The sequence below is a fragment of the Lathyrus oleraceus genome, chromosome 4 (genome assembly GCF_024323335.1).
Source record: "Lathyrus oleraceus cultivar Zhongwan6 chromosome 4, CAAS_Psat_ZW6_1.0, whole genome shotgun sequence".
Lineage (NCBI taxonomy): Eukaryota > Viridiplantae > Streptophyta > Magnoliopsida > Fabales > Fabaceae > Lathyrus > Lathyrus oleraceus.
In genome coordinates this window covers 41,357,448-41,371,472 of record NC_066582.1, presented here as the reverse complement: position 1 = coordinate 41,371,472, position 14,025 = coordinate 41,357,448, and the positions used below count along the sequence as shown (strand labels likewise).

The following is a 14,025-nucleotide window of genomic DNA, read 5'->3' as shown; positions in this document are numbered from 1 at the left end:
CGTCCCAGTAAGCAGGAGTAGGCAGGACGAATGTTCATTACATAAAAGGTAGTGTTGAAGACTTGAGGTCCTATCTTGATAGGGAGAACAACTTCGCCATGGACAACACTCTTTGCACCATCGTAAGCCCGCACCACAATGTCACTAGGCTTCAGTTCAACGCTCTTGCAGTCAAGTTTATCGAGCACGACTTTCGGTAGCACATTCAAAGAAGAGCCATTATCGATCAACACATGAGACAAGGTGATCCCTTTACACTCAATAGAAATATGCAGGGCTTTATTGTGATTCTTCCCTGCCGGTGTCAGGTCAGCATTGGAAAAACCTAGGCCACCGTCAACAGTCAGGTTAGCAACATAGTTTTCAAACTGATCGACGGAGGTCTCCTGAGGTACATGGGCAGTCTTCAGGAATTTTGTCAAGGCATTGGCATGAGATTCAGAAGATAACAGCAAGGACAACATCGAGATCTTAGACGGGGTATGCCCCAACTGTTCTACCACATCAAAATCACTCTTGCGGATGATTTTCAACACTTCTTCCATTTCTCGTTTGGCAACGTCTTCAGTAGTAGCTTCGATCGGTGCCTCTGACGGGGAAGGGTTGACCGGTTCCTTTCCTCGGTTTTCGGGAACTGGAGGTGAGATCTCTGGAGAGAAGATCCTTCCGCTTCGAGTAACTTTACTAGTCCCAACAATGTCATTAGGATTAGCAGAATTACCAACTTGCTTTACGCCATGGATGTAAACATCACCTCCATAGTTCCACGGAATGGCTTTGCTTGAAGAATACGGTACTGGGCCAGGGGCAGTGATGATTAGAGGAGCTACCCTGGGCTCAGCAATAATCTTCACAGGTATTCTGGGAGCAGTAATCTTCACTGGAACCTTGGACCTCGCAATCACAGATACCTCTTCAATAGGGTTTTCCGTCTTAGAAACCCTTTCAAAGAGAATTGTACGATCGTCCATCAGCCGTTGAATACCATTCTTCAATTTCAAACAGTCCTTGGGCCAGAGTATGCAAAGATTGCAATCTTCAGTACAACCTGGAAATAAACCAGCTTGCAATAAATTCCTCTTTATGATCGGGAGAGGAGATGTTAAGTCCGCCACAGCAGTGATGAGAGAATCGTCATCGAGAGCATTAACAGCCTTGTCATGATTAGGCATAGGAGCAGTGATGACATTAGGAGTCTCCGGAGGCTCGAACTCAATTTCCCCAGCGTCGATCATGTCCTGAATCTTATTCTTCAACAACCAACAATCGTTTGTATCATGCCCGGGGCTATCGGGGTGATATGCACACCTGGCATTGGGATTATAACGAGGCGAAGCAGTGTTGACATTTGCAGGAGGACCTCTGAGAGTGATTAAATTTACCTTCAGCATGCTTTGCAGTGCTTGTGCTAAAGTCATATTGAGCTTGGTAAACTGCCTTCTTGGTCTGTCTTGTCTTTGCTGGAAGTTTTGAGCTGGCGGGGCTGCGATTGTCACTGCTCCCACGGCGTGGTCACCATTTTTCTTACTATGGTTCTTTTGACCATACACAACATTCGATTCATTCTTCCCATGGTAGGACTTTTTACTGCTTATAGAAGTAGCCGCCTGTAACTTTCCACTTCGAATGCCGCTCTCCACCCGTTCACCTGTCAGTATAAGTTCAGTGAAACCTGATGAAGAACTCCCCAGTAAGTGGCTGTAGAATGGGCCAGTCAGGGTACCCATGAACAGGTCTATTAATTCTCGGTCCGTCATAGGGGGTTTGACCCTGCCGGCCAAATCTCTCCATTTCTAAGCATACTCTTTGAAGCTTTCTTTAGATCCCATGGCCATATTCTGCAACTGTAGCCGAGTAGGTGCTAATTCAGAATTGTACTGGTACTGCTTATAGAAAGCTGTTGCTAAATCAGTCCAGGTGCGGATGTCAGAGCTCTCGAGCTGATAATACCATTCCAACTGTGTGCCAGACAGGCTCTCTTGGAAGAAATGAATCCACAGCTTCCTATCAGTGGTATGCGGCTGAATCTTTCTCACATAAGCCCTTAGATGCATCTGAGGACAAGACGCACCATCGTACTTAGTGAAAGTGGGGATTTTGAATTTGCGGGGAATGGTCACATCGGAGACCAGACCCAAACTTTCGAAATCCAGACCAGGTGCCTTCTGACCCTCCATGGCTAGCATGCGTTCCTCCAGCAATTTATACTTATCATCCCTTGGAGAGTACTGTTCATTTTCATACTCTTCATCGTCATCCTCAGGGTTAGAGAAATCAGCATTCTCCTCCTCTGAATCATTTTCCGCCCCCTCTTCTGGGCCATTCGGGATTCCAAATTTGATTCCCGTAGCCTGTCCTTTACGCCTTCTGCCCGGGTTAATGAAGCTCACAGCTTTCTTGTCTTTCTTCTTTTCGACCAAAAGAGCCTTCAGTTCCTCCTGCCCCTTGGATAAGCTTAGCATCATCTCCTTGAATTGAGCATTCTGAGTCTGGAGATCTTTGACAGTTTGTTCGAGATCCATTTTTCTGTGTAAGAGGCAGACCGTGAGAATATGGTCCTTTAGAATACCTGTTATGCAATGTTATGTTATGCTATGCAATGTATGAAATGTTTTCAAGGACTTTTGAAATTTAACTTTGCGTAAATCACCAATAAGAGAGAAATGTTTATTGCTAACTTTTTTTTGATCAATGTTCATTACAAAAGGAACAATAATAAAATACAATGAAAGCTCAAGTCTCCCAGGGGCGACTTCTTTTTGGGCGAAGATATGCATTGAGTCTTCGTTCCTCATTAAGCTGACTGGTGAGCTCTAGTACTTTCTTCCTTTCTGCACTGAACTGAGCTTCGAAAGTATCTCTCTCCTCCCTCAACTGGGTCCAGGATCTTTTCAATTCCTCAACATCAGTAGGCATATCTGGATAAGGAATGATCTGGGAAGTACCTCCTTCGACCTCTGATTCAACAATCAATGGTCCGACTGCAAGATATGGCATGACAAGTTCACGAGCTCTGGCGCGTACCCATCTGAGATAAGGCTCCATAGGAATAGAATTTTTCTTTCCTAAATTGCCTCTTTTCACCATGCCCCAAGCTCGTACAAACTTTTGACGGAGATTTTGAGGGTCATTGTCATAGTCGAACACTGTACCTTGAACAATCATTTCATGTGGACCATCCCTTCGAGCATACCCAAACTGACGTAGGGCTAAGGCAGGATTATAAGTAATACCTCCTCTTATCCCCATGAGTGGTACATTAGGGAATTCTCCACAACGGTCGATGATGATAACATTTTCTCTGAGGTTAGAACACCACCGGATGTCTGAATGAGAGAGTGCCATTATCCTTTGAGACCATTTCAGATTTTGATCATTCTTCAAGACTGATTGAGGAAGGTGCGAAATAAACCACCTAGACAGTAAAGGTATGCAGCACATGAGAGTGCCTCGCCCTTTCATAGTACGAGTGTGGAGGGAATGCAAAATGTCTCCCAGCAAGGTAGGTACAGGGTTATGAGCGAGAAATATCTTAATAGCATTCATGTCTATGAATTGGTCTGGATTAGGGAATAACACCAAGCCATAGATTAGCAATGCCAGGATGTCTTCGAAAGCACGGACATTCATAACTTTTAAGAATTCTCGGGCCTTACCTACCAGAAATTTGGCAAGTAAGCCCTTAACTCCACTCCTTGTTACCCAGTTGGTCTCAATGTCAGACTTCGTCATGTGTAGAGCTGCGGCAACTTCTTCAGACTTTGGCATATTTTCCAGACCACTGAAAGGTATTTGATCAAGGATAGGTATCCCAAGCAGCTTGGAAAACTCTTCTAATGTGGGTACCAACTGATAATCTGGGAAAGTGAAGCAATGATGCTTAGGATCGAAGAACTGGAATAAGACTCTCATCATATCTTCTTTGAAACCAGTGGTAACCAAATTGAGGAGATGACCATGTTTCTTGTTGAACTGAGCATGATCGGGGAGTTCTGACACCAAATCCTTGAGTCGAGGAGAGATCGTTACAAGATTGATCCGGATAGTCTTCCTGGAAGCCATAACCTGTTCAACAGAGCAAAGCTAAATTCCTAAGTCCTTGAAATGGTTAGTATGATGCCATGATGTTATGATGTTATGATGTTATGCAAACACAAGCATGTCACACAACAATTATTCCTAGGTTTTAAGGCTTGCATGAGTTCCAAAGGTAAGTACCCTCCCCACTGAAGTTTGGTTGGTTCAACCTGTCCTAGAATAGTAACCGGGTTCTAGAAGGATCTCAGATCATCGACCTTTCTTTAAGTCCACTTCAGTGCAACGCCACGTGGTTGACCGAAGCTTCCCTAAAGTCCAATCTCAAAGAGTGTAGCATCGAGTATCAACCAACCTCAGTCGGAACCGAAATCAGTTATCTCACTACTTTCTAATGGCTAGGATAAGTCAATTAGGGTTCTAAAGGTCTGGTTAATGCTTTGATGACACCACGCGAATGCCAAATTTTCCTCAAATGAACATGAGGAACATCAGGACATCCAAAGTATCACATTAACCGTAGCCATCATTTTAACCATTCCAGTATACGCCGGATAGTCGCGATGATCTATTGCTACTTACCTAAGGTACACTAGATCCGGGTGTAGGATCTTTCACTCAAACAATCCCTTAAAAGAAGGAACAATCCGAAAACAGAAATGATTTTTTTTAAGATGGACCTCTCTTTGTACTCCCCAGCAGAGTCGCCAGTTCTGTCATACGGTGAACTGGACTTTTTGTTTTTTAATCGCGATGTCGCGGTTAGCAAGAGTCGCCACCGACTTTTCTTTTATCCCATAAGGAAAGGTGGAAAAGAACAGGAAAGACCTTAATTTAGATTCTTAGGTTCGGGAGGTACTTTATACAAAGGGAAGGTATTAGCACCCTTTATATCCATGGTTATCCATGGGCTCTTAATTGCTCAATCATTTATGTTTTCTAGTTTGAAAAAGGTGGTTGAGAAATGTGTGAAGGATGTTTTGAAAAGGGAGAATTTAACTTTGTAATGATTCTTGCATGAATGTATACAAAGTGGTTATCTCGTTTAGTGTTTTGAAAGTAGTTTAGAAAAAATATAACTCGGCAATGATCCTAGTACGGATGTATGCTAAGTGGTGATTTTCCAAAAGGATGTTTGAAAGGTGTGAGGTGTGAAAAGTATTTTTTAGGTTATGAATGAGCAATTAAGGTTATACCTGTCCGAGGTCTTTCCGGGCATTTCCTATCCTTGTGAGGGTAAAACTGTCCTTACTATGGAGAAGTAAGTAGTTTATCCTTGGGATTTAGAAGGGTCATCGTAGGGTCATCGATTGGTCATTGAAGGCAACAGTGGTGAGGATACCTTAGCATTCGAAGGGACTATCATCATTTAACCGTAGGCTACACCGAAGGGTCATCGAGGGACAAAATCGTATTTTTGAAGGCAACATCCGAGGGACCATGATGATTTAACCGAAGGGTCTTCGAGGGACAAAATCGTATTTTTGAAGGCAGCATCCGAGGGACCATGATGATTTAACCGAAGGGTCTTTGCTAAGGGTATCTCCACATTCGCGGGACATGACCGTATTACGTAATCGTGGGGTAATAAAGAGAGGTCCGATAATATTTATTTAAAGTCCAGATTTTAACAATTAATTAAATAGCCGTAATCAGTTAGGTAATTAGGTCCACGGTAAATCAATGAAATCAATACATAAAAAAAATCAAGCTTGGTGATTCAAGATGAATCTCCACATTAAACTTAGGTCATCCAAAAGCCATCTCCTCAAGAATGTCCACACCTAAAGCGGCATGCCTAGCCGGCTATGTCTTTGGAAGTATGCTAGCCTTTACATCATGCAACACACGGATTAGAGCATTGAGGTAAAATACAATTGGAAATTGCATCATAAAATAAACATAACAGTCAGGAGTTCAAGCCAAATGATGCAGAACCATGATTAGATAAACATAAAATGGACAACAAAGAGACAAAGCAGCCACTATCCCGTTCGCCTCTGCTTCGCCTAGCGAAGGCTCGCTGCAGGCTCGCTTAGCGATGAGCTAGCGAGCGGCCACGTGTTTGGAATTTGACTGCAGCATGACTTCCGAAAACCTGCACTTTCATGGCATTGGATTATAGGCATAGCATGTACAATTATACAGGATATTCATACTCGGATTCACATGCGAAATCGATTTACATGTCAAAACTTTAATCGGAATGCATCATGTATGTAAAGAAGATCAATTGGAAACATAAAACAGCGGCGATACGCAAACCTGTGTGCAATTGCGATATTGAACGAGACTGATTGCTTGGAGGCCGGACTGAGTTGGGCGGCGGTAGCTTCGGCGCGGATGGGCTGCCTTCAGGTTAGCAGGATTTTTGCACCAGGGTTTCCGTCCTTCGTCCGCCGGTTTGTGCGTTTCCGTGTTTCTCCCCCTGTGTCCGTGTCTTATTTTCGTGGCTGAGGAGCTGGTATTTATAGTAGTAGTGGTGGTGACCTAATGGGCTTAAAATGAGGTCCAAAACTTCAGATTTTCGCAAGCTTCGCTAGGCGGAGGAATTGCTCGCCTAGCGAGCAAGCTAGTTCTGGGCTTTTTCCTGGATCTGATGCTTCGCTGGGCGAGTGTCATGATGAAATGTTCGCTAGGCGAAGGGACTGCTCGCCTAGCGAGCAAGCTATTTTGGGCCGCCTTTGGATTGGGCCTGTTGTGAGCTGGGCTTTTGTCCATTTGATATCAGTGCCTTGCAGAGCAAGTCAGAGGGTCTTGAGGAATACTTTGAAATATCGACGGGCAAATTTTGGGGTATGACAGATGCGAAAGCTATTATTTCTATCTTTTGAATGCTTCATTGCCTCGAATAGATCGAATGTAACTTCCTCATTTTGAACTCTCACCTTCATTAAACCGTCATCAACATCTATCATCATTCGCGCGGTCTTCATGAACGGTCGGCCCAAGATGAGCGGAGCATCATCATCTTCCTCCATATCAATAACAATAAAATCGACCGGGAAAAAGAATTTGTCGACCTTCACCAAAACATCTTGGGCTACGCCATGAGGATGGGTCGTCGACTTATCCGCCAATTGCAACGTCATTCGGATGGACTTAATCTCAATGTTGCCAAGTCTCTTGATAATTGACAAAGGTATAAGATTAATGCTTGACCCCAAGTCAATAAGTCCTTTCCCGACATAGACGTCACCAATTTTAACCGGCAATGTAACTCTTCCCGGATCAACCTCTTTCTTAGGAAGCGTCCTTTGAATAATGGCACTACAGCTCGCATCAAGGACGATGGTCTCCGGTTCCGTATACCTCCGTTTTTTTGTTAGTATGTCCTTCATGAATTTGGCATACTTGGGCATTTGCTCCAAGGCTTCGGCAAACGGAATGTTGATTTGCAACTGTTTAAAAATATCCATGAACCGGGCGTAATTCCGTTCATTCTCCCTTTTGGACGGGGCATGAGGATAAGGAAGGTTTTGGATTGGAGTAGCGTTCACTACCTCCTTTCCCTTTGCAACTCTAGCACTCTTCCATCTAGGCTTTTTCACTACCTCCCTTATTACCTCATCACTTGTATTTTTCTCAATCTCCACACCTTTTTTCTTTTCAACTTCACCATTATTTTTATTCTTTTCAACTTCTTCACCCTCACTCCACTCTCCTACTTCACCATCAACATTTTCCTCCAATATTTCCTCCTTAATTTCTTTCTCTTTCTCTCTTTGTTCACTCTCAACTCTTTTTTTATTCTCACTACCCAACTCCCTCCCACTTCTCGTCATGATCGCCTTACAATGCTCCTTAGGATTTGTTTGCGTGTTTGCCGAAAAGGAAGGACCGGTTTGTTGTTCCGCGAGTTGCTTGGCAAGTTGCCCAACTTGAGTCTCGAGATTTTTTATAGCCGCGTCATTGCTCTTTTGATTGGCCATTGACATTTGCATGAATTGCGTCAATGTCTCTTCTAACTTAGAATTGACGACCGACGGTTGTTGAGATTGATACGGATTTTGGGGAGGGTTTTGACGGCTAGAAGAACCACCTCCATAACCTTGGTTATGATAATAGTTGCTTCTAGGTTGGAACCCTTGGTTCCCTTGGAATTGTTGTTGATTTTGAGGGTGCGGTTGATAAGGTTGTTGTTGTTGTTGTTGTTGTTGTCTCGGTTGATAGTCCCGTTGATTGGCCATGTAGTTTACTTCGTTAAAACCGGGAGGTGGACAAAATCCGGTGTCATGTTCACCTTTACAAAGTTCACAACAAGCTATTTGTTTAGCTTTTGACGGTTCTCTTAACTCTTTAATTTGTTGCGTTAAGAGTTCCACTTGTTGTGAGATGAGTTTGTTTTGGGCAAGGATGGCATCGTTCGTCCCTAGCTCAAGCACTCCCGACTTCTTCAAAGAGTTTCCTCGACTTTGACTCTGAAGATCATTTAAAGCCATTCGATTTATGATGTTCGTGGCTTCTTCGGCACTTTTTGACAATAAAGAGCCACCCGAGGTAGCATCCAACAACGTTTTGCAGTTTGGTTGAAGTCCATTTTTGAAGATATGGATTTGAGTCAATTCATCAAATCCATGCCCTTTACATTTCCGAAGCATGGACTTGAATCTTTCCCACGCTTCATTTAATGATTCACTGGTTCCTTGTGAAAACACCGAGATGACCGTCTTGGATTCCATGAATCGGTTATGGGAGAAAAATCTTTCGATGAATTTCTCTTCTAACACGTTCCAGTCTGTCATTACGGCTGGTGTTTGATCTAGGTACCAATCCTTTGCTTTACCGAGCAAAGCATGGGGAAATAATCGTCTGAACAACGGAAGCTCCTGAGCCTGATCCACTCCGGCAGCCAATGCTATCTCATAAAATTTTGTGAGAAAAGCAAATGGGTCTTCATGGTCCATTCCGGTGAATGGACTTCCATATAATAAATTTAGAGTTCCCGTTTTCATCTCAGCTTGCCTTCCTGTGTGGTTGGCAAACTGAGCGGTGTTCCTGGGACTATTTATGCATGGAGTAGAAATAGGTGGTGGTGGTGGTGGCTCCATGTTTGGTATGAATGGTGGTGGATTTGTGGTCGAAGAACTTTCTCCTTGCTCTTGGCGTTGTCTAGCCTGTTGCCTCTTACGTCTCGTTTTGCTATTGAGCCTCCTTGCGGTTCTCTCGATCTCGGGATCAAAAAGAAGTTCGTCCACAGGGATTTGCCCTCGCATAAAACGTAAGCTGCACACTAAACCAAACAAATTACAAGCACAAGTCAAAAATTCACAAGCTAAAACTTAAACAACCATTGCGATGCTCGCAATATCAATTTACAATCCCCGGCAACGGCGCCATTTTGTTAGTTGTAAATTTTAAGTGTCGGGTTTTTGTTATCGTATCCACAGGGATTGTAAGATATCACCGCCGTTCGATGGTTGTATTAATTCTAGCTCAATGTATCAATAGGGTTTTGGTTGGTTGTCACGTTATCTTGCATAAAAAGGTAATAAATTGCGGTAAGAGTTTTGGTTTGAATAAATGAGAAATATTGCCAAAGTTAGGGTTCGATGATCACTTTGCATGTATTTGTTCGGTCAACAATCTTATAAACTCCTTTAGATGATAAATCATTTCACAAAGTCCTCCCAATATGTTTCTCTCGAACACACTTTGTGAGTTTTCCCATTTTGATCCATTGTTTCTCTCGAACACAATCTATCAAAATGACAACTTTTTGGTTCAACCTTATGGTGAACAAAATCATTCATTACTATCTCTAGCTAACAAACAAGATTGGATGAAAACCTAGGTCAAGAGTTGGTAAACATCTCTCGATCATAAACCAACACAAAGAGTTTTAAATAGAAACAAAGTTTTCATCATATATTCACCATTAAAGAGTTTACACATGAAGATCCTTACATTTACACACAAAGCTAGTAATCACCTACATCTAACCTTGACAAATGGATGACTTAGCTACTCATTTTCATGGTAGCTTGGTCGGCAAGTTTCGGAAGAAGGTTGATCAACATCCAAGTCGGATAATCGAGATTGGATGGGAATCCACCTTCTTTTTGTAGAAGATGGTTACAAGATGAAGAGAAATGAAATCTAGGGCATAAAAGATCCTAAGAACAATGCTGGAAAAATATCTCTAAGAAAGTACAAAAGTGGAAAAATTAGGTAAAACTAAGGTATGGCTCTCAAAAGTGGCACTTGCTACTTATAGAGCTGTACTGGGCTGTCATGCTCGCTAGGCGAGCAGAATGGCTCGCCTAACGAGGGTCAATTTGAGACACAAGAGGCACCTGCGCCCAGAGACACAGTCTATCTCAGACTGTCATGTTCGCCTAGCGAACAAAACCTTCGCCTAGCGAAGGGCACGCTTCAACCCTCGCTCCAGCGAGGTTGAGAGGTTTGGCTACTGGAATGCTCGCTGGGAACTCGCTAGAGCCTCGCCTAGCGAGTGAGTGCTAGCTGCGCTTTTCACCAAAACTGAACGAACTCGCTACCACCTTCGCTAGCAGCTCGCCTAGCGAATTTATTGATATTTTACTGGAGCTTTTCGCTAGGCGCTCGCCTAGCGAGTGCTTCGCCACAGCCCTCGCCTAGCGAGCAGGCTGATGAATGCTTGATTTCTTTGGTTCCTTTGCCAACTTTCTTGTGTCTTCATTTTCAATTATTTCATGCCTTCTTCCTGCACAATAACACACAAATCAAAGGCACCAAGATCGTTTATCAATGTAATGCATTTCATCTAAAACAAAGGTGGTTTTGACAATTTAGCAAGGAAATAGAGTGAAAGATGCCCACATATGATAGCTCAAATAAGCACTTTTGAGCATCTAACAAAAATTAAGTTTAAGGCTGAGGAAACTATTGAAAGACATAAAACAAGGTTAGTTGTTAAGGACTTCACTTAAGTGGCGAAGGTATTTATTTCTTTGACACCTAATCTTCCGTTGCTAAGCTCATAAGTGTAAGATTACTCATTTCACTCACTTTCTCTTTAAAAATCTTTATTTGCACATAATGCATTTTTTCATTTTTTCATGGTGATATGGATGAGAAGGTATACAAAGACCTTACCTCAAGGCATCCATACTTCTCATCCAAATAAAATTTGCAAACTTTTAAAACCTTTATATAGACTTAAAAAGTCAAATGATTGTTTACCAAGTTGTCTAGTGTCCTGTTATCACAATGTTTTAGACAATGCCTTGCAACCCATTCTATTTTTATACATCAATCATCTACTTCTTTTACTATTTTACTAATTCACACTAATGATCTAATAATTGTAGGAAACAACTTATACATCATTCATTCCATCAAGACAACACTTCATAACCACTTCAAGATCAAAGACCTAAGGACTCTCAATTTTTTGGGACTCAAAGTAACTCGGTATAGCAAAGGGATCAACATATGGCAAAGGAAATATGTCTTAGACATCCTATCCAACATGTGTCTCCAGACTTACTATCGATGAAGGAAGCCTCCTACAAGATCCAACATCCTATAGAAGAATAGTTGGCCAACTCATATATTTACTCAACATTCGACCATACATCTCCTATGATGTTCAACAATTGATCCAACGCATGAGCAACCCTACTAACCCATTTACTCTTACTTTTACATAGATTTTGTTTGAACCAAAACCAAGAACCATTGTGAATTACAAACCAGCAGTGTAATTAACACCAGTGGAGGGTAACCAAAGATCCCCTTCAATAAATTCAGCCACGGTGTACTTACTAGCATCACTCGAGTCATTGAACACATGGTAACCCGGCCATTTCACTCTGTTAGCTATCTCAGCACCCGGTCCAGAGTTATTGTATTCACCGTAGTACAATGTGTCCAAAGCAAAACTTCCGTCCCACTCTAACCACCCTTCTGGTCTTATCGCGTTACTCATGTGGGATTGCATGAAAATTGTTCGTGAATAGTTCTTCCAGGGTCTACCAAGGTATGTTGGGATGGTTTCATTCTCAGCTGAAATGTTGCAAAATTGGAATGAGAAACCTGTTGGTTCGTTTGGGTCTATTCGTCCTTGAGCGGTAACAGTGTTCTTTTGGTTAGGCCTCCCTTGCTTGGCTATTATTTGACAATTCTGGAACACGGCAGTGGCATATCCAAAGATGAAATCCACAGTTCCAGCGATTGTGCATTCTCTGTAGAATTGACGCATGCTGTGGGGATATAGGCTATCTTGATAACCGAATATCCCACACCGATGAAACACAGAGAGGTCAGAGTCTGATCTTAATGCCACTGCTTGGTGCATCTCTGGACCTGCCGTGTTTCGAAATGAAATGTCCTGAGCAATGAACCCTCTACCATTTACAGCTGCATCAAAATGAAAATGAAAATTAAGTTACTAGAATTGGGTCAGAGTTACATTAAACAATTTATAAATATATCTTCTGTCAAAACACTGGTTTGTTCTTTTTCCAAATCAACTTTTCAAATTACACCTTATTTGATGCAAAGAAAAAAATAGGCAAAAGAGAAATTAGCAGTAACACAGTAAAGGGTGTGAATGTAATCATACCAAAGGTAGCCGAATGGAAAGGAGTCGAACCGCCGACACAACTCCGATTACCAGAGATAACAGTCGCATCCATACCTTCACCTATAATCATAATATTCCATTTCTTCTTCTTAATATCAACATTCTCAACATAGACACCTTTTTTCACAAATATAACATGTCTTTTCATGTTGAAGTCAGGTGCTGCGAATACCGCATCTGTCACGTTACTGTAATTCCCACTTCCATCCGCAGCCACAACAGCATCTGCAGTAGTTTCGTTTGCCTGCAACAGCTTCATGTCGCTGTCTTTCATCCATGACGGAAATTGATCCGAACTGGTAGCAGTTGGGAGTTGATCGTTGATGAGAATTACTTCATCAAGAAGATTCTTCACCGAGGACATTACACGATCAAGATCAGCGTATACAAGACCCATCACATTTGTACCTTGTAATCCTTCTATACATGTGTCTGTATTCACAAGAACAGCGCTCAGCCATGTCCTTAGATCGGAGCTTAGATTTCCAGTACTGTTATCCTTCCCTGTAAAACAAAACATTTAGCTATAGTGATAACAAACGAAAGAAGAATACAAAAAAAAAATAGAGGATGTGATAACATTGAACCTACACAGACACGTTGCACGACACTGATACTAGGGATACTTATACACGTTGCACGACACATGTTAGTGTAGTGTAACGTGTCTGTGTCTGTGTTTATGTTTATGTTTTTTTTAGATATTATTAGTACCTTTGGGATTCTGAGTGGTGGAAATAATCCAGTAAAGTTGGTCTACAGACACGTCAAGTAAATCCAGGCAATCGGAAATAGTGTTTAAGAGAAGAGGATGACTAATGTCACCGGTGAAACGTGATAAATTGGAGGTGACTTGCTGAAGATTGGTGATAATTTCTTTGGCAGAGTTGGTGAAATTGATGGGAGAAACTTTGAGACAGGATAAATCATTGGAAGAAGCAGAAGCAGAAAAGTGTGGAAGAGAGAGTAGGAGGAAGAAGATGATGAATGCGGCTATTGTGAATGGTTGTTTTTTGAAACAGAGAGCCATTTTAGAACTTCGAATAACAGACACTATGATAGTGTCACTAGAAATATGGTTTTATTTGTTTGAGAAGTTGATAAGAGTTATTATGAGATGTTAGAGATTATTTATAGTGAAAAATGAGAATAATAATTGTTTAATTCTTACCTTTAATTCTTGCAAGAAATGTGTGAAGATTAAAGTGAGAAAAAAGGAAATGCAGTGAGCGAAAATGTAAATGATACGGTACATTTTGGAAGAATTCATAATAGAGGTGTGAACTCAAGAAAAATGAGGTAAAAACCAAAATTTGATTTTAATTGATGTTATTCTATTTCCATAAGTTTGATTTAGATAGTAAACTTTGGTTTATTTATAGTAACAATTGAAGTTACTCATTGAATTTTTGTGACCAACT

The 14,025-nt window shown here is 41.7% G+C and overlaps 1 protein-coding gene across 3 annotated transcripts in view; it reads right to left on the bottom strand.

Annotated features, from left to right (window-relative positions):
- Nucleotides 1-13,767, bottom strand: part of LOC127138734 (pectinesterase/pectinesterase inhibitor PPE8B) — a 38,011-nt gene extending 24,244 nt beyond the window's left edge. The window contains exons 1-3 of one of the 3 annotated variants that reach the window (XM_051065241.1): nucleotides 13,319-13,767; nucleotides 12,584-13,108; nucleotides 11,999-12,378 (exon numbers count right to left, since the gene is read on the bottom strand). In XM_051065241.1, coding sequence (XP_050921198.1) covers nucleotides 11,999-12,378; nucleotides 12,584-13,108; nucleotides 13,319-13,634 — 1,221 coding nt within the window. In that variant the 5' untranslated portion in view covers nucleotides 13,635-13,767. Of the gene's footprint in view, nucleotides 1-11,300; nucleotides 12,379-12,583; nucleotides 13,109-13,318 lie in introns of those variants that run through there. The other 2 variants (XM_051065240.1, XM_051065239.1) reach the window with 2 other exon arrangements.
- Between the last annotated feature and the right edge of the window lie 258 nt (nucleotides 13,768-14,025).